The sequence below is a fragment of the Bolinopsis microptera genome, chromosome 9 (assembly GCF_026151205.1).
Source record: "Bolinopsis microptera isolate Bmic1 chromosome 9, MBARI_Bmic_1.0, whole genome shotgun sequence".
NCBI classification, from domain to species: domain Eukaryota; kingdom Metazoa; phylum Ctenophora; class Tentaculata; order Lobata; family Bolinopsidae; genus Bolinopsis; species Bolinopsis microptera.
Window position 1 is genome coordinate 658,878 of NC_087080.1, and position 20,628 is coordinate 679,505.

General features: G+C 37.0%; 2 protein-coding genes across 2 annotated transcripts in view; one reads left to right on the forward strand and one right to left on the reverse strand.

The window, feature by feature from the left end:
• The window catches only part of LOC134821030 (serine palmitoyltransferase 1-like), a 56,548-nt gene that overhangs the window by 30,391 nt on the left and 5,529 nt on the right, over positions 1 to 20,628 (forward strand). The window lies entirely within an intron of this gene.
• LOC134821303 (rho-related protein racA-like) lies at positions 379 to 15,740 on the reverse strand. The gene is made up of 6 exons (XM_063832026.1): positions 15,663 to 15,740; positions 2,958 to 3,027; positions 2,367 to 2,459; positions 1,645 to 1,718; positions 1,313 to 1,476; positions 379 to 1,016 (listed from the first exon to the last, which is right to left on the reverse strand). The coding sequence occupies exons 1-6, from the start codon at positions 15,738 to 15,740 to the stop codon at positions 944 to 946; spliced, it is 552 nt and encodes a 183-aa protein (XP_063688096.1). The 3' UTR covers positions 379 to 943.

Genomic DNA, 20,628 nt, shown 5'->3' on the forward strand with positions numbered 1-20,628 from the left:
TGAGTTTGATCCTAGTGTCAAATTGTTCAGATGCCACAAATTGTTTTTAAGCTTTCAGTGTGAGCCAATCAGTAAGGTACACCCTGATGGTAACGTTAATAACCATGGTAACGTTAGTAAGGTACACGCTGATATAAGAAATTAACATAGTTTTTAAAGAATAAATCAATGTAAAAGATTAACAAAGACCAAACCGATTACTATACCGAACTTAAATATCGGAAAATGAGTAACAATCAAATGAGTAACAATCAAATGAGTAACAATCAAATGAGTAACAATCAAATGAGTAACAATCAAATGAGTAGAAACCTAATGAAGGCTACCAAATGGGTTACAATCCAATTCGTAACAGCCAAATGAGTAACAATTTCAAATGAGTAACAATCAAATGAATAGAAACCTAATGAAGGCAACCAAATGGGCTACAATCCAATTCGTAACAGCCAAATGAGTAACAATTTCAAATGATTAACAATTCCAAATGAGTTACAATAAAATATGGTCTGGGTTACTTAACCATGGTAACGTTAGTAACCATGGTAACGCTGGGTTACTTAAAACGCAACCAAAGATAAATCAAACAGACAGCACGGTCTATTAGTATTATAATTAGTATTATAATTTACGGAAACATCATACACGATCACAAGAAGTCACCAACGTAGCTAAACAAGAATGAAACAACAATTTACTGTCCATCTTGAGATAGGGAGTAGTGATTAGGTTGCACGGTAACGTTAGTAACCATGGTAACGTTAGTAACCATGGTAACGCTGAATAGCTCATCAAAAACTCATCATAGTTCCACAAGTTGCAGTTTCTGTTTTTATATTCTCTTAGAAATGCTTTACCAAGGTTGGAAGTGTGGAGGTTAATCAATGCGAACAGAGATTATCGTAGTCGTTATTCTCATTGTACATTGTATATACATTGTATATTCTCATTGTATACAACATTCTTTCTTCTCCTTTCCGGTGTGGCACTTTACAATGAACTGCTTCAATATCTCCGTTCTGAAAAATTGCAATGTCACAATGTGTGTCACAATGTGTGTCACAATGTGTGTCACAATGTGTGTCACAATTTGTGTCACAATTTGTGTCACAATGTGATAAAGTATGACAAAATGTAATAATCTGACAGTGTTAACTGGCAACTATGTAATTTCTAAATCATCTCATTCTCCAGAGTGTAAGAGTATTCTTAACTACTGCACTCTCATCGCGACAAAACAACATCTCAAAGTTAACATTGATAATTAGTAGAAACAAAACAAAAGCAGCTGAGAGAAGCTGAGAGAAGCAGAGACCTGATTGAGTCGAATGCACAGCACTCTGTGAAGCCGGAGAGGTTGTGTTTCTCAGCAAAGTCCTTGGCTTGGTAGTAGGTCACTATGTTCTGGGTCTTGTCTATTCGCTGGTCTGTTCTGAGCCCTAGGAGGACAGTCACTGCTTTCTTCCTATGTTTAGCTATCTGTGGAGAACACGTGTTATTAACACATGGTTTTAGTGATATTTTAACAGTCGTTATTATGTTAAATGTGATAAGACTGATCCAAGAGCGTTTTAGTGAACAATCTCGCGATCATTAATCTGTAAATTAATTGATGAATTAATTATTAATTTAATCGTTAAAAGTTACCTGTTTTAACCAAACGTTCTCGATGTTATCCAGCGATCGAGGGCCTATAACGCTGTAACACAGTACAAAAACATCTGAAATTAGTGGTTAGGGTTTAGTAACTAGTGGTTATCTTTAAAATGTATACACTCTCAACGTCGCGTGCAATTTCTTGAAATCACGAGGTTGTGATATTAAATCCAACATATGGTTGGACTGTAATCCTATCCTCCACCATTTCATGCATTCGGTGTCATTTTTCAACTGCACAGAGAGTCCCTCGAAGTATAGAATTTCAGTGGGTATTACTCAATTAACAATATGTAATGTCTGGGATGTGAGTTATGTAGTGGAAGTTCCAGGGTAATTGCGAGTTTTAACGTAGAAAATGGGGGAAATCAATTTATTGTTAAAAGGGTTTATTGACTGATCAAATTGTGTCCAGATAGTATAGTATAGGTCATAGGGCCGGGGTTACCTGTTTTTAAAATTCACAAATTCAATGAACTCTTTAACATTGTGAGGTTTGAGACTTCTAAAATGTAATTACCATACCCAAAAAAAAACAAAATATTTGAGAAACTTCTCGAACATTCCATTTTTTCTTCTTCTTTTTTCAAGAGAGGCTGGGCCTGGTTGGCCCACGAGAGGATAGCATATGGATGCCTACCTCTGGGGTATGGCAGTCCTGTGGGAGGATGCCGGTGGAATCAAGGATGATGGTGTTGTGACATTCCACTTACTTGTTCTGGGAAAGGTAAGGGAGGAGATTAAGGGTATATCTGATTCTCTACCACTTGTATCGTACAGTGTTATTTCGTACGGAACATTATCCACTGAGCGAGAAATGGATTTAGTTTCCTGTAGTAACGTTACCATGGTTACTAACTTTACCATGGTTACAGCTGATAACAGACCGTTCCCTTTGATGGACGGATTATTTTAGGATCAAACCCACAAAAATCTTGAAAATCATTTTGATAACAACCTTTTTCGCACTCTGCTGATGGTTCAGATTTGCTGATTTAAAAATATTTATTCTAGTTCGAAAGATGAAATGATGTGACTACCGTTTTGGTAATTTCAAAATGCTCGAATCACAATTAATAATCACAGCACCAACAAATTATCGTCAACAAAAAATGTGTAAAAAACTATACAATCGCATAATATGAACAATATTATGTAGAATAAAAGCACAGAACTACTTCACATTACGTAATAACACGTGACACAACACGTGTCATAACACGTGAATAACACGTGAATAACACGTGACATAACACGTGACATAACACGTGACACAGCACGTGGTACATGTTGACATGTAGTACCTGTAAGCTCGGCCACTCCACTGTCACAAACGTCTCCCCCGGCCTCTTGCTCCGAGTTCAGGAGGCACGCCTAGAGATAATATACAGTTACACTACCAGTATGCTACCAGTATGCTACCAGTGATACACTGTACATATAATGTGCATATTATGCGAGCTGAGAACTTATTTGTGTGAAAAAAGCCGAGAATTTATAATGTCTAACGTCTTGTAAAATGAGGTAATTTATGTTGCACAGCGAAGGAAATATAAATGGGTTGTGTTTCAGACGAATAATAGGTAACTTAGTATTTGTGAACCTAATGATGGATCTAAGAAGGTAGGGGGGGGGGGGGGGTGCGTTCTTCTTCACATAAGCTTAACAATGTGTATTTAAAACAACCGTCAGTATTTGTTGCCGAATCATGCTCATTGACGTCAGTAGTATGTAATATGGTACCGCTGTACCACCTAAAAGTGAGGTACCAGTTTCGACAAGAGGGGGGGGGGGGAGAGAGAGAGTGTGTGTGTGTGTGTGTGTGTGTGTGTGTGTGTGTGTGTGTGTTTGTGTGTGCGCCTGTGTGTGTGTGTGTGTGTGTGTATATATACTGTTACTTTTATGGCATGCCTTATTATTTAGCTTGTTTTATTATTTACTTGAGTAAACAATTTAAAGTGCAACCGCTACACATACCTATGATTTTTTGTGTTTATTTTCTGTAGTTTACTAATATTTCTGTTTTTTTGTCATATTTTTCTCGCAACTTTTTAGCTATAGCATTTTTTATCTTTTTTTTCGGGACAGTTACGACTAAAACCCAAATATGATTTTAGAATAAATTAAAAAGAATATTGAACAAAGTAAAATCGATACAATATATCACCACAAAATAAGCATTATTCAAGTCTAGCATGCAATATAGTTAATCAAAATTTCGTTTACTCACAATTTTCCAATAACTATCGCAAATAAGTGTCAATTACTCTAAATAAAGTTTAGTAGGTAAAAATTGATCCTATTCTCATTAACATTCTTAATAAAAACAACATTCATTTAATACTTACAGTTACAAATTTTTGTGTCCATAACTCAAAGTACTAATACCATCGTCTAAAATGAATTTTTTATCGTCAAAACCAGAAAGTCCTCGTTTTTGTACTACAACGCTAAAAATCTTGTTTCCAAAAACGCGAATTGTTTGTGACTTTGTCATCGTTGTTGACTGAGTATCTAATACGTTTCTGTAATCTTCATGTCGGATCCGTCTTTGAGCAGCTTTAGCTATCCCTTTGGCTGTGACAGAATGTCCGATGAAACAAGATGAAGTGCATTCATGTTGTTCACTGCACCTGGTTACAAGCTTCTTTGTCATGACAGAGTACATTTTAGGCTTCAGAGCAATAACCTCACTAATTATTTCAGTCGGTTTCTCGTCTGAAAACTTCCCAGGCACTTTTTTGTTGGTGGGGTCATTGAATCTCGACAGTGGGGTATTCTCAACGTAACCTGATAGATCCATAAGTTCACGTATACTGTATAGATCTTCGTACCCATTCTCTGCAAACACACCATAAATGAAGCTGTCCGTGTCACTTAGGATGAGTTTTATTCTTTCACCATATTTCGGCTTTAGGACGTCATACCAGAACTCTCCCATGATATGTTTGGCATTTTCCAAAACGATAAATCCGCAAGCAATGGGTTTGTTTAGTACTAAGTTCCGCTTCACAGACTGTACAACAGTAGTTTGCTCATCCAGCATGTGAAATCCAATAAACTGCGGCTTAGAAGTGAGACGCTTTGCAGATCTTTCATCTTTTACAATGTTAACATTAGTACGATTTCTCAAACTCTCGATAAACTTACCATAAATTGAATTGTTAGCAAGTTTAAAGAAGTCTTTTTCAAAATCGGACTTGGCATTTCGTCTTTTAACCGAGTTAAATTTAATGTATGGAGTGACAAAGTCTGTTTGATCCGCTGCCATAACTCGGTGAATCTTTTCAAGAATCAACCCTTTGCTCAAACATAATTGGAGTGTCTTGAGGGAGCATACAAAATGCTCCTTATCTTTTAAATCGGGAACCAGTTTACGAGAAGACTTGAATTTTTCGTTGTGCATCTCCAAAAACTTTTTATTGTAGGGTGATAACTGATGCTCATAAATCATTTTGCTTTCCACAGCAAGAGGGAAGTCATTGTGGTGATCGTGCAGATGTTTTGGATAATGTAGGTCAACTTCAAAAATATAGCAGGTGTCACCTTCGGGATCTAAATCACCAATATTCAACGATCTTATTTCATTCTTACTAAGCCAACGGAAATTCTTACAGGGAAGCTTGAATGACATAGACTTCCCATACAGATTATTCGCATCGACATAGTGAATGAAAGATGTTGGTTTACTGCAATCGTAGTCATCCAAATATGGGTTGTTAGCTTTGAATTGACGATGATTGACAGTGGTAACTCCGCCCCGGAGATTTTTCTCTATAAATGTATACATATCGATATCAGTCATGTACTCAATATTGACTTTTGTCATCTTTAGCATAGCATCCCATGAAAATCCTGGCAAACTCATGTAATGACAGCAGTCAAGGCCGTAGTAATCCAGGCAAAGTTTCCGAAAGTTTTCAAACACATCACATAATAGAAGAGCATCAGATTTTACGTACAGCTCCATGTAATCCAACAATGTTTGACAGTTCATGGTTTTGAAGACATTTTGAGCCCTTGAGTAGTCAGAGTCAGAGATATCCTCATCTCTAAGTTTACTGTAAAATGCCTGCTTTGGAGGAAGATTCTTCTCGGAGAAAACTGAGTAAGATGATGCATAGTCATAAAAATACACACCCTTTTCTGACAAAAGCTCATAGTTTTCCGGGAACTCACGTTTTAGTCTCTTGAAGTTTTCAAGACCAGACTTTTTCATGTTAGCAGTTAACTTTTCCAACGAGGTGGAAAGAAAAGCAAAGCTGTCCAAGAAGGTAAATTTATCTGTAAACACTGCTTTAAACTTCTCTAGTGTCTCAGGAACCACATCTAACTTGTCGACCCTTTTTGTCAAATCCAGCAAGAAAAGGTTTAGATCGTATCCTTTTAAATTGTGTGCAAATGCTGGGACCCTTTTGCTTCTATTGAAGTAGTTGATATTGCAAGTATTGCACGCAGCACCTCTAAAGTTATTCTTTTTTTTGATATGGTCATGATCTCGAACTGGATAATTCGTTCTCGACTCCCAGTTCAGTCTTCTTTTGCAAATATGACAAATTTTAGCACTTTTAAACTTTATTTCATCTTCTGCTGTCATGTCTATTGGGTACTGATTCTTTTCATAGCACTTCATCATATCATCATGGATCTTAGTTAGCTGTGAGATAAACTCTTCAGTCACTTTATTAGGATCTTCATCGCTGAAAGTGATAACTTTGGAGTCATATTCTGAAAACTCTGACACAGTAACAATACAAAAGCTACAGGGCACATGCTTTTGATACTTTTCCGTATAGCTAGAAGAGCCTTTTTTGCTGCAAGAACTGTAAGGTACTGTCAAACATTCAAAGTCAAAGTACACAGTAAATAGTTTCTTGTCTTGCTTGTGCAATGCCTTGAATTCAATGACTCCTGGGTCGGGCATCTTTACTAACTGATTGATCCCTTGCTTGCAGTTCTGGTAGTGTTTGTCATGGTTCTGCAGAGATACAAATCCATGCATACATTTTCGACAGTAAAACATCGTGTTATGATGTCTAGAACGATGTCGCATGAATGCATTTAAGTTTTTTATCAGTAGGTAATGGGCACACCCATCATTTTCCAGATAAAGTAGATCAATTTGCGTTCCGACACCACTGCCATGTTTTAGAGGCAAGACTTCTTCACTGTCAACGCACCACTGGAAGACAGAAATTGACAACTTGTTTAACTTCTCAACTTTTGATATATCTTTTATTCTGACTGGAAATTGGACAGAGGCCATATCTATCTTACTGGCGTAAGGTAGATATTTTGTATGTCTATCTGGGTGTTGACCGTTAACTGGATATATCTTTGCCAAAATGCAATAAAGGAAGCATTTGTTGTCGGGGGATGCTATGTTTAGGATAGATCTCATTTTCTTTAGCTTCTTTGGAAGAGACACTTTTCCGGATGCAAAGAGTGGTGAGTACTTTGCTATCTCAACATGAGCACATAGTAACTCATCGAATATCCAGCCACTTCCACACCGTTGATAAGTTTCAATTCCGTGTCTAATGTAGCTTTTTGCACGCGATAGAAGATCTGCAATATTATCTGCAAGTAGCAAGGGTTCACATATGGATCTAAATACCTTCTCTGAGTAGTCCCGATCGTCGAGTACATGCTTTTGGAATGAAAGAGTGATAACTAGTTGCACTTTTATAGGATTCTTTTGTACAAATGGAGTTATCTTATTTCCAGCTGCAATGCACGAGTCTGACAGAATTTGATCGTAGTCTGAGCTTTTCTCTACATCAAGCTTATATGACCTGAAATATCCTGCAATTGATGTGCATTCTTCTTCGCTATTTAGATGTTCATGAACACCAGAGTGACGATTGCACAAGGATTCGTCAATATCAGAGCTACACAAAAGCTCATGTCTCGCCAACTTGTCAGAGCGAAAAAACTTCTTGCAATTCCTGCAGGGCTTCTCAGGATTATGAGTCGGGATATGCCGTTTCAGGTTGTCAGATCTCATTCTCTTTGAGCAGATAGGACATTCCAAAATTGGGTTTTTGTTGCGATTTTTATCAGCTGTCCTTGCCCCAGGTCCCCTTTTCATGATTTCTTTTCCGTAGCACAAAGATGTGTTGCAGAGCACAAAAAATCAAACGTTACTGAAACAGCAGTTTGAGAAATGAGCTATAAGTCCACTGGTTCTCCTTTTAAAGCCGTTTTCAGAGAAACACAAAATTTGGTGCTTTCCTGTAAAACTTGATGTGTGTCTTTAACTTGTAGCAGAGCACAAAAAATCAAACGTAACTGAAACAGCAGTTTGAGAAATGAGCTTTAAGTCCACTGGTTCTCCTTTTATAGCCGTTTTCAGAGGAAACACAAAATTTGATGCTTTCCTGTAAAACTTGATGTGTGTCTTGAACTTGTAGCAGAGCACAAAAAATCAAACGTAACTGAAAAAGTAGTTTGAGAAATGAGCTATAAGTCCACTGGTTCTCCTTTTATAGGCAAATGAACATGTTGTAGTGCAAGCAAAAACACGAGTTGGACACAACTGTAACGCTATCATAAAGTAGACAATAGTGATGGTTTATATCGATATTAAACGCATTATAATATCAAAATTCGTTATTTTTCTTTACCTAATGGGCGTCTCTTTTCAAATCAGTAGTTTTAGGTAGTCGGATAACTAGATTTTTCAAGTACTTGAGTTATTTTCCTGCTACTTTTGATCATTCAAAAAGATAAAATTTAAGAAAAAGCTGCCCGGACGAGCTCAGTGTACATGCTTTGTTAGTTATTACAGCGTGGTTACTATGTTCATATATATTGGAACAGTGCATATAATCGAAAGTATGCATCCAGACATGTGTATGTGTTCGACCAGAGTTCGTTTCAAAGTCTACAGCTCTCACATAACTCAGTTTAGTGGGCATTCCCACAATTATTTGAGATGGAAATGAGTGGAGAGAATGCTCTCCTGATTCCGTATTTTCTCGGGAGCCAACCCCGAACAGTGATATAGCTGACTCATGGTACTGGAGATAGGCTAAGATCTCTCTAACCGAACCGTCAGCATCAGCCATATCACAGAAATTTTTGTGTGTTTTTGAGTTTTGTAAGAGCTGCAGACCCTGGATTCGAACCTGGGACCTTCAGATATTTTTATTCATTTCAAGCTTTCAAGGTGGGAAATTAGTGCTCTGAGCTAATTCCAGGCCATCCCAGTTAGAATTCATGTGTACTTATAGACTGAAATAACGATACAATGAGCAATGTTTGTCTAATGACTGGCCCTCAGCAAGGCTCGAACACTCTACCTCGAGGCTAATTAGTAGAGTGATCACAGCTGCACGCCACGGGAGGGCCGTATGAACTAAATAACATTGCTTTATATACGTCATGTATAGCTTCCATCTTTGTGAGGCACTACGTTTGTTGCATACAAATATATACAATAGTTATTGTCATAAGCTTTTAAGCACACCTGTTCATATTATATAAGGGAGTAAGTGCTGGGGGAGCATTGTGTACATCTAATTACAACATGTTTATATGTTGACTGATGGAAAAGCCCTTATTTGTAACACAGGAGTATCATGTGGGTTTAGTTTTATTTGGTTCTTAAATTAAGTAAATATCTGTCAAGTACAAACACAGCTGTTGCCGTAACTTTACTTTACAATGACGGTACAATCTTGGTACTACTGAGTAACCGTCCTGAAAAGTGCTTTCTCATTACGTTACCATATCAACCAGGTGTTGTCCTAAACTGTACACTCTAGTTAAATTTAGCTAGCACATACAAAATTAACACGCTCACGACAACATCAAAAAACTCTTTGGTTTTGAGAATTGATTGCCATCTCGAAATAATTTTTTTGACGATAAACGTGTGTTACAACATAGCACCCACATGATACTCCTGTGTTACAAATAAGGGCTTTTCCATCAGTCAACATATAAACATGTTGTAATTAGATGTACACAATGCTCCCCCAGCACTTACTCCCTTATATAATATGAACAGGTGTGCTTAAAAGCTTATGACAATAACTATTGTATATATTTGTATGCAACAAACGTAGTGCCTCACAAAGATGGAAGCTATACATGACGTATATAAAGCAATGTTATTTAGTTCATACGGCCCTCCCGTGGCGTGCAGCTGTGATCACTCTACTAATTAGCCTCGAGGTAGAGTGTTCGAGCCTTGCTGAGGGCCAGTCATTAGACAAACATTGCTCATTGTATCGTTATTTCAGTCTATAAGTACACATGAATTCTAACTGGGATGGCCTGGAATTAGCTCAGAGCACTAATTTCCCACCTTGAAAGCTTGAAATGAATAAAAATATCTGAAGGTCCCAGGTTCGAATCCAGGGTCTGCAGCTCTTACAAAACTCAAAAACACACAAAAATTTCTGTGATATGGCTGATGCTGACGGTTCGGTTAGAGAGATCTTAGCCTATCTCCAGTACCATGAGTCAGCTATATCACTGTTCGGGGTTGGCTCCCGAGAAAATACGGAATCAGGAGAGCATTCTCTCCACTCATTTCCATCTCAAATAATTGTGGGAATGCCCACTAAACTGAGTTATGTGAGAGCTGTAGACTTTGAAACGAACTCTGGTCGAACACATACACATGTCTGGATGCATACTTTCGATTATATGCACTGTTCCAATATATATGAACATAGTAACCACGCTGTAATAACTAACAAAGCATGTACACTGAGCTCGTCCGGGCAGCTTTTTCTTAAATTTTATCTTTTTGAATGATCAAAAGTAGCAGGAAAATAACTCAAGTACTTGAAAAATCTAGTTATCCGACTACCTAAAACTACTGATTTGAAAAGAGACGCCCATTAGGTAAAGAAAAATAACGAATTTTGATATTATAATGCGTTTAATATCGATATAAACCATCACTATTGTCTACTTTATGATAGCGTTACAGTTGTGTCCAACTCGTGTTTTTGCTTGCACTACAACATGTTCATTTGCCTATAAAAGGAGAACCAGTGGACTTATAGCTCATTTCTCAAACTACTTTTTCAGTTACGTTTGATTTTTTGTGCTCTGCTACAAGTTCAAGACACACATCAAGTTTTACAGGAAAGCATCAAATTTTGTGTTTCCTCTGAAAACGGCTATAAAAGGAGAACCAGTGGACTTAAAGCTCATTTCTCAAACTGCTGTTTCAGTTACGTTTGATTTTTTGTGCTCTGCTACAAGTTAAAGACACACATCAAGTTTTACAGGAAAGCACCAAATTTTGTGTTTCTCTGAAAACGGCTTTAAAAGGAGAACCAGTGGACTTATAGCTCATTTCTCAAACTGCTGTTTCAGTAACGTTTGATTTTTTGTGCTCTGCAACACATCTTTGTGCTACGGAAAAGAAATCATGAAAAGGGGACCTGGGGCAAGGACAGCTGATAAAAATCGCAACAAAAACCCAATTTTGGAATGTCCTATCTGCTCAAAGAGAATGAGATCTGACAACCTGAAACGGCATATCCCGACTCATAATCCTGAGAAGCCCTGCAGGAATTGCAAGAAGTTTTTTCGCTCTGACAAGTTGGCGAGACATGAGCTTTTGTGTAGCTCTGATATTGACGAATCCTTGTGCAATCGTCACTCTGGTGTTCATGAACATCTAAATAGCGAAGAAGAATGCACATCAATTGCAGGATATTTCAGGTCATATAAGCTTGATGTAGAGAAAAGCTCAGACTACGATCAAATTCTGTCAGACTCGTGCATTGCAGCTGGAAATAAGATAACTCCATTTGTACAAAAGAATCCTATAAAAGTGCAACTAGTTATCACTCTTTCATTCCAAAAGCATGTACTCGACGATCGGGACTACTCAGAGAAGGTATTTAGATCCATATGTGAACCCTTGCTACTTGCAGATAATATTGCAGATCTTCTATCGCGTGCAAAAAGCTACATTAGACACGGAATTGAAACTTATCAACGGTGTGGAAGTGGCTGGATATTCGATGAGTTACTATGTGCTCATGTTGAGATAGCAAAGTACTCACCACTCTTTGCATCCGGAAAAGTGTCTCTTCCAAAGAAGCTAAAGAAAATGAGATCTATCCTAAACATAGCATCCCCCGACAACAAATGCTTCCTTTATTGCATTTTGGCAAAGATATATCCAGTTAACGGTCAACACCCAGATAGACATACAAAATATCTACCTTACGCCAGTAAGATAGATATGGCCTCTGTCCAATTTCCAGTCAGAATAAAAGATATATCAAAAGTTGAGAAGTTAAACAAGTTGTCAATTTCTGTCTTCCAGTGGTGCGTTGACAGTGAAGAAGTCTTGCCTCTAAAACATGGCAGTGGTGTCGGAACGCAAATTGATCTACTTTATCTGGAAAATGATGGGTGTGCCCATTACCTACTGATAAAAAACTTAAATGCATTCATGCGACATCGTTCTAGACATCATAACACGATGTTTTACTGTCGAAAATGTATGCATGGATTTGTATCTCTGCAGAACCATGACAAACACTACCAGAACTGCAAGCAAGGGATCAATCAGTTAGTAAAGATGCCCGACCCAGGAGTCATTGAATTCAAGGCATTGCACAAGCAAGACAAGAAACTATTTACTGTGTACTTTGACTTTGAATGTTTGACAGTACCTTACAGTTCTTGCAGCAAAAAAGGCTCTTCTAGCTATACGGAAAAGTATCAAAAGCATGTGCCCTGTAGCTTTTGTATTGTTACTGTGTCAGAGTTTTCAGAATATGACTCCAAAGTTATCACTTTCAGCGATGAAGATCCTAATAAAGTGACTGAAGAGTTTATCTCACAGCTAACTAAGATCCATGATGATATGATGAAGTGCTATGAAAAGAATCAGTACCCAATAGACATGACAGCAGAAGATGAAATAAAGTTTAAAAGTGCTAAAATTTGTCATATTTGCAAAAGAAGACTGAACTGGGAGTCGAGAACGAATTATCCAGTTCGAGATCATGACCATATCAAAAAAAAGAATAACTTTAGAGGTGCTGCGTGCAATACTTGCAATATCAACTACTTCAATAGAAGCAAAAGGGTCCCAGCATTTGCACACAATTTAAAAGGATACGATCTAAACCTTTTCTTGCTGGATTTGACAAAAAGGGTCGACAAGTTAGATGTGGTTCCTGAGACACTAGAGAAGTTTAAAGCAGTGTTTACAGATAAATTTACCTTCTTGGACAGCTTTGCTTTTCTTTCCACCTCGTTGGAAAAGTTAACTGCTAACATGAAAAAGTCTGGTCTTGAAAACTTCAAGAGACTAAAACGTGAGTTCCCGGAAAACTATGAGCTTTTGTCAGAAAAGGGTGTGTATTTTTATGACTATGCATCATCTTACTCAGTTTTCTCCGAGAAGAATCTTCCTCCAAAGCAGGCATTTTACAGTAAACTTAGAGATGAGGATATCTCTGACTCTGACTACTCAAGGGCTCAAAATGTCTTCAAAACCATGAACTGTCAAACATTGTTGGATTACATGGAGCTGTACGTAAAATCTGATGCTCTTCTATTATGTGATGTGTTTGAAAACTTTCGGAAACTTTGCCTGGATTACTACGGCCTTGACTGCTGTCATTACATGAGTTTGCCAGGATTTTCATGGGATGCTATGCTAAAGATGACAAAAGTCAATATTGAGTACATGACTGATATCGATATGTATACATTTATAGAGAAAAATCTCCGGGGCGGAGTTACCACTGTCAATCATCGTCAATTCAAAGCTAACAACCCATATTTGGATGACTACGATTGCAGTAAACCAACATCTTTCATTCACTATGTCGATGCGAATAATCTGTATGGGAAGTCTATGTCATTCAAGCTTCCCTGTAAGAATTTCCGTTGGCTTAGTAAGAATGAAATAAGATCGTTGAATATTGGTGATTTAGATCCCGAAGGTGACACCTGCTATATTTTGGAAGTTGACCTACATTATCCAAAACATCTGCACGATCACCACAATGACTTCCCTCTTGCTGTGGAAAGCAAAATGATTTATGAGCATCAGTTATCACCCTACAATAAAAAGTTTTTGGAGATGCACAACGAAAAATTCAAGTCTTCTCGTAAACTGGTTCCCGATTTAAAAGATAAGGAGCATTTTGTATGCTCCCTCAAGACACTCCAATTATGTTTGAGCAAAGGGTTGATTCTTGAAAAGATTCACCGAGTTATGGCAGCGGATCAAACAGACTTTGTCACTCCATACATTAAATTTAACTCGGTTAAAAGACGAAATGCCAAGTCCGATTTTGAAAAAGACTTCTTTAAACTTGCTAACAATTCAATTTATGGTAAGTTTATCGAGAGTCTGAGAAATCGTACTAATGTTAACATTGTAAAAGATGAAAGATCTGCAAAGCGCCTCACTTCTAAGCCGCAGTTTATTGGATTTCACATGCTGGATGAGCAAACTACTGTTGTACAGTCTGTGAAGCGGAACTTAGTACTAAACAAACCCATTGCTTGCGGATTTATCGTTTTGGAAAATGCCAAACATATCATGGGAGAGTTCTGGTATGACGTCCTAAAGCCGAAATATGGTGAAAGAATAAAACTCATCCTAAGTGACACGGACAGCTTCATTTATGGTGTGTTTGCAGAGAATGGGTACGAAGATCTATACAGTATACGTGAACTTATGGATCTATCAGGTTACGTTGAGAATACCCCACTGTCGAGATTCAATGACCCCACCAACAAAAAAGTGCCTGGGAAGTTTTCAGACGAGAAACCGACTGAAATAATTAGTGAGGTTATTGCTCTGAAGCCTAAAATGTACTCTGTCATGACAAAGAAGCTTGTAACCAGGTGCAGTGAACAACATGAATGCACTTCATCTTGTTTCATCGGACATTCTGTCACAGCCAAAGGGATAGCTAAAGCTGCTCAAAGACGGATCCGACATGAAGATTACAGAAACGTATTAGATACTCAGTCAACAACGATGACAAAGTCACAAACAATTCGCGTTTTTGGAAACAAGATTTTTAGCGTTGTAGTACAAAAACGAGGACTTTCTGGTTTTGACGATAAAAAATTCATTTTAGACGATGGTATTAGTACTTTGAGTTATGGACACAAAAATTTGTAACTGTAAGTATTAAATGAATGTTGTTTTTATTAAGAATGTTAATGAGAATAGGATCAATTTTTACCTACTAAACTTTATTTAGAGTAATTGACACTTATTTGCGATAGTTATTGGAAAATTGTGAGTAAACGAAATTTTGATTAACTATATTGCATGCTAGACTTGAATAATGCTTATTTTGTGGTGATATATTGTATCGATTTTACTTTGTTCAATATTCTTTTTAATTTATTCTAAAATCATATTTGGGTTTTAGTCGTAACTGTCCCGAAAAAAAAGATAAAAAAAGATAAAAAATGCTATAGCTAAAAAGTTGCGAGAAAAATATGACAAAAAAACAGAAATATTAGTAAACTACAGAAAATAAACACAAAAAATCATAGGTATGTGTAGCGGTTGCACTTTAAATTGTTTACTCAAGTAAATAATAAAACAAGCTAAAAAAATAAGGCATGCCATAAAAGTAACAGTATATATACACACACACACACACACACACAGGCGCACACACAAACACACACACACACACACACACACCCGCACACACACACACACACACACACACACACTCTCTCTCTCCCCCCCCCCCCTCTTGTCGAAACTGGTACCTCACTTTTAGGTGGTACAGCGGTACCATATTACATACTACTGACGTCCAAATATTGTAAGTTTGTTCCAAAATATAACGAATTCACATGACGTATTATAATAAGAATTCGCGGAATTTGCCAACTCTCTTGGGAAATAGGAAGCTACGTTTGATAGACGTGTACCTGGAATAGTATACCCATGGTTACTAACGTTACCATGGTTACTAACGTTACCATGGTTACTAACGTTACCATGGTTACTAACGTTACCATGGTTACTGTACCTGGAATATAGTCGTCTTTCCCACGTTACTGTCACCTATCATAACACATTTTATCTTAGTTGGTAATTCCTTTGCCATAGCACTGGAAAAAGGTGTTATCGATAAATAAATTGTTGCAGTTATCCAGTGGCGTAACGTTGCCTGTTGCCTGTTTGTCTTATCACGCTTCGACATTAAGCGAAAAAAAAGCGAGATTTGGAAACATGAAAATCATGCATATTTAAGACTACAAAGGTATCGATATAATTAGAAAAGAACTGAAAGCAAGTTTTAACCCAGACGGAAATACGAGACAGTGATAAACAACATTATTAATATAAGCTTAGTCGTTTAGAATATTTGTAAGGAAGTATTGTTTTTTTAAGTGTAAAAGAGACGCAGACTATAAAAGAATCGAATTGCTCCAAGAACATTACTTGGAGCAATTCGATTTGAATCTACAAACTTTATGTAATGCTATCAAGACAGAGCATTTATCATGAATCAGGGTGAACCAGGATACAGGTAAAGATAACTTTCACTGAACCAGATTTAATAGTTCACCGGAATCACTTGAATTTGCTGAGGAGATTAATAATTAACACAGGAATTATCCCAGGAGACAAATTCCTGGGATAAATTCCCGTGCCTTATTGTAAACTCATGCGAACACATTTTTCTTAAGAAAAGAGTAGCAAACGAAATTTTCGGTATTCAGTTATAAGTTTATTTTGTCGTCTGTAAGCCTGTAAAACTATTGGAGCAGCGTACTGTAAATTATTGCAAGACGGAAAGTGAGACGAAAACTTGAGAAACCAACAAGAACTGTGGACTGTGGGGTATTAAACAAAATACAACGGTTCATTAAAACGTTTAAAAAAGTAGTTAAACAACTGACCAAGTTCCTTCTGTTCCATCTGCTAGCAGGGACCGTATCAAAGTTATTAAGATTTAAACGTTTCAAGCCAAAAGCCGACATATATGGGAGAGTAGATATGAGAGAAAAGGAAGGTGATATAGTAACCATGGTTACTAAGGTAGAGTAGAAAAGGAAGGTGATATTGTGCAGAGAGCTGATGACAGCTGATGAGAGCATACAATATACTGTATTGCACTGTATCTCGTACAGAGGTAATGAGGGGGAAGCAGTGCGAGTGTGTCCCACAAGTGTGTCCCACCGTGCAAGTGTGTCCCACAAGTGTTTCCCACGAGTGTGTCCCACGAGTGTGTCCCACGAGTGTGTCCTACCAGTGTGTCCCACCAATGTGTCCCACCAGTGTGTCCCACCAGTGTGTCCCACCAGTGTGTCCCACCAGTGTGTCCCACTGTGCGAGTGTGTCCCACGAGTGTGTCCCACCGTGCGAGTGTGTCCCACGAGTGTGTCCCACAAGTGTGTCCCACTGTGCGAGTGTGTCCCACTGTTCTGTTTCTACCAAATTTCAGCTACATTTTTGGTTACGCCTGGTGAAGCGAGATATGAAGCCTTGAGTAGCCGAGTAGGGGAACGTTGCAGTATTTAATCGTTTTTGTTTACTAATCTGTCTGTTTCTAGGCTGGCTTTCAATTAAGTTCAATCAATTAAAAAGTTTGGATTTCTTTCACGTTTTCAAATAGAAGAATCCGGCTGGCGTCAGAACACCAGCCCATGGATTATTATGAGCCTTGGCCCAATTCTTATTACAGAAAACAAAATGTTTGGGTAACTAAGCAACAAAGCAAAAGATTAAAACGATAAAATGACGGATTTATCGCCTCAAAGAAACAGATAGAAGGTTTAAATTAAGACTCAAGTTACCGGACAATGATATCACTAGACTGGAGATGATTTCATCGCAGTCCGGAGACCCCACATATTAGCGACACGTCTTGTTGACGTGATACCAGCTCCAGTCAAATGAACCGCTCTATGAGTCTATGACGGAACTGTTCGCTAATAATATTATCTGATTTAGGTAGAATCCTTTGATCGCGGTTAAATGATACTGCGGATAATAATAAATTAGTGGTTATCAGAGGGGGTTAAAGTTCAGAAACTATTTAAAACTAGAGATAATTAAATGTGCTAAAAAGCGGTTCAATAATACCCTCCCTGGCTGATAAAACTGTACAAACTTTAAATTATAATTAATTTAACTTAAATACAGATCGTATAACAATGCCCTCTGTGTTTTGTGATTGTTAGTTTGGCATCTTGATGACGATAGTGACCTGCAAATTGCAATCTCAGGGCTGTTCAGTGGGAATTTGGCAGGAAATACGTCAGAGACTTTTGGGAAACTCAGTAATCTGAGAAGAATAATATTCTGGAATGGGAGGGAGGGTGGTACACTTTGTAATTAATGGTCGTTAGTGTGGAATCTGCTGTAGGTGATATGTGTTATCTTCGTTTACATATTATGTGTATTGAAGGTCTGCCCTAATTTCATGTTGGATTTATTTCCGAGACTCCCCAGTAAGCCAGTACAAATGTCTCTGTTATATTTAAATACACAAGTAAGATTGAGCCTTGAAGGGTTTATAATATGTAACATCAGTGTACTGTTTATCGTTTTTGCTCCGGAAAACGTGCAAAACTTAAATTTACTAAACTGTAGTGGACCGTGAAATATTAAAGAAGTGAGAAAGGACTGGGATGAAGAGACAAGAAGTACAGGAATTACTTCAACCTCTCTCGGATCTAAGTTGGATCTGGAAATGGACAAACTTTCAAAGTGCAAAACATAACCAAATTACAAAACACTCAAGAGGGTTGCAACTGAACAGGTTTAAAAATATATAGCGACAAACTAGCAGCTAGGGGAATCCCCGGAGTTAGAAAACGGAGAATCACATAAAGTGGAGACATAAAGTACAAGAAACAACCTTGCAGTACAACTACAAGAAAACCTCACAAAATCAGAGAACCTAGCACTATAGCAATGCAGGAGAACTTAGAGAATCAGAAGATTCTAGCAGTACAAGATAACTTAGCTGTAAACTTTCAGTAAACGAGAACCCAAAAAATCAGGAGACATAGGTATTTGCAGCGGTAAAAGAGAATCAGGAGAAATAGAGAGAGGTACGGGACGGTACCAGTACACACCCCTAGCTGCTCGCTGAGTACTGTCCCCGCGAACATGTCTCCGCCGTATTGGAGTTCCAAGGTGACGACAGTTAATTAACCTTCTTGTTTAAAACCCAGGATCGTATTAGGGTGTCAGTAGTTACCATAGAAACAGAGTACCAAGGTACACACAAATAATGTTAGAGCGGGCCCTGTTTTAACTGTTAAATATATCTTCGTAACACGGATCTCAGGAAAACATAAGCGTGTTCAAATAAACAGTAAGCATATTTAAAGTCGGGAAGGTCGGGAAAACACCACGTGATGCCCAAATAAGGAGAGGTAAAAGCACCACGTGATGCCCAAATAAGGAGAGGTAAAAGCCAGCATGCGGGTTATAACCAAGAACAAACAACACGGGTCCTAACGAATCTGTACAAATATAGGTTGCAGTGATTCCCGGCGAATCTGTACAAGGTTTTTGGAACGATTTACGAGATTTTACTGTAGGTTAACACTATACTTATCAATTTGTACACAAGATTTAACTGATATGTATGTTGACACGGTATATACGCTTATGTAAGCAGTATTGATGGTATAAATAGTGAGTACAATGTTTACTGTGACATAAGCTAAATAGTGAGTACAATGTTTAATGTGACATAAGCTAAATAGTGAGTACAATGTTTAATGTGACATAAGCTAAATAGTGAGTACAATGTTTAATGTGACATAAGCTAAATAGTGAGTACAATGTTTAATGTGACATAAGCTAAATAGTGAGTACAATGTTTACTGTGACATAAGCTAAATAGTGAGTACAATGTTTACTGTGACATAAGCTAAATAGTGATTACAATGTTTAATGTGACATAAGCTAAATAGTTAGTACAATGTTTACTGTGACATAAGCTAAATAGTGAGTACAATGTTTACTGTGACATAAGCTAAATAGTGAGTACAATGTTTACTGTGACATAAGCTAAATAGTGAGTACAATGTTTACTGTGACATAAGCTAAATAGTGATTACAATGTTTACTGTGACATAAGCTAAATAGTGAGTACAATGTTTAATGTGACATAAGCTAAATAGTGATTACAATGTTTACTGTGACATAAGCTAAATAGTGAGTACAATGTTTAATGTGACATAAGCTAAATAGTGATTACAATGTTTACTGTGACATAAGCTAAATAGTGAGTACAATGTTTACTGTGACATAAGCTAAATAGTGATTACAATGTTTACTGTGACATAAGCTAAATAGTGATTACAATGTTTACTGTGACATAAGCTAAATAGTGAGTACAATGTTTAATGTGACATAAGCTAAATAGTGAGTACAATGTTTAATGTGACATATGGTGGGGGTGTTGTAATGTTAGAGGGTGTTTTTATGTAAATCATAGAACATTTTATGTTCTTATTTAAAAATAAATCTCTAAATTATAGAATGTTCTAGAACCATTATAAGTACTGTAAGATAAGAAACCGAAAGTGGGGAAGATTCAATACGGTATGTTTAAAAAATAATCGTATATAAATATAAGTAATTTGTTTTAAATTAAAAAAAGTAAACCAAAATAAAGAAGTAATTTGTTAAAAAAAGTAAACCAAAATAAAGAAGTAATTTGTTAAAAAAGGTAAACCAAAATAAAGAAGTAATTTGTTAAAAAAAGGTAGACCAAAATAAAGAAGTAATTTGTTAAAATAATTAAGCTAAAATAAAGAAATAATTTGTTAAAAAAAGGTAAACCAAAATAAAGAAGTAATTTGTTCAAAAAAGTAAACCAAAATAAAGAAGTAATTTGTTTAAAAACGTAAACCAAAATAAAGAAGTAATTTGTTTAAAAAAGTAAACCAAAATAAAGAAGTAATTTGTTTAAAAAAGTAAACCAAAATAAAGAAGTAATTTGTTTAAAAAAATAAACTAAAATA

Excerpts from the sequence above, each read along its gene's own strand:
- LOC134821303 (XM_063832026.1), bottom strand. The coding sequence starts at position 15,740 with ATGGCAAAGGAATTACCAACTAAGATAAAATGTGTTATGATAGGTGAC. Across the intron at positions 1,719-2,366 it reads CCTTACCTTTCCCAGAACAA|ATGTTTTTGTACTGTGTTAC; the intron begins GTAAGTGGAATG and ends CACTAATTTCAG. Across the intron at positions 1,017-1,312 it reads TGTGCATTCGACTCAATCAG|AACGGAGATATTGAAGCAGT; the intron begins GTCTCTGCTTCT and ends GCAATTTTTCAG.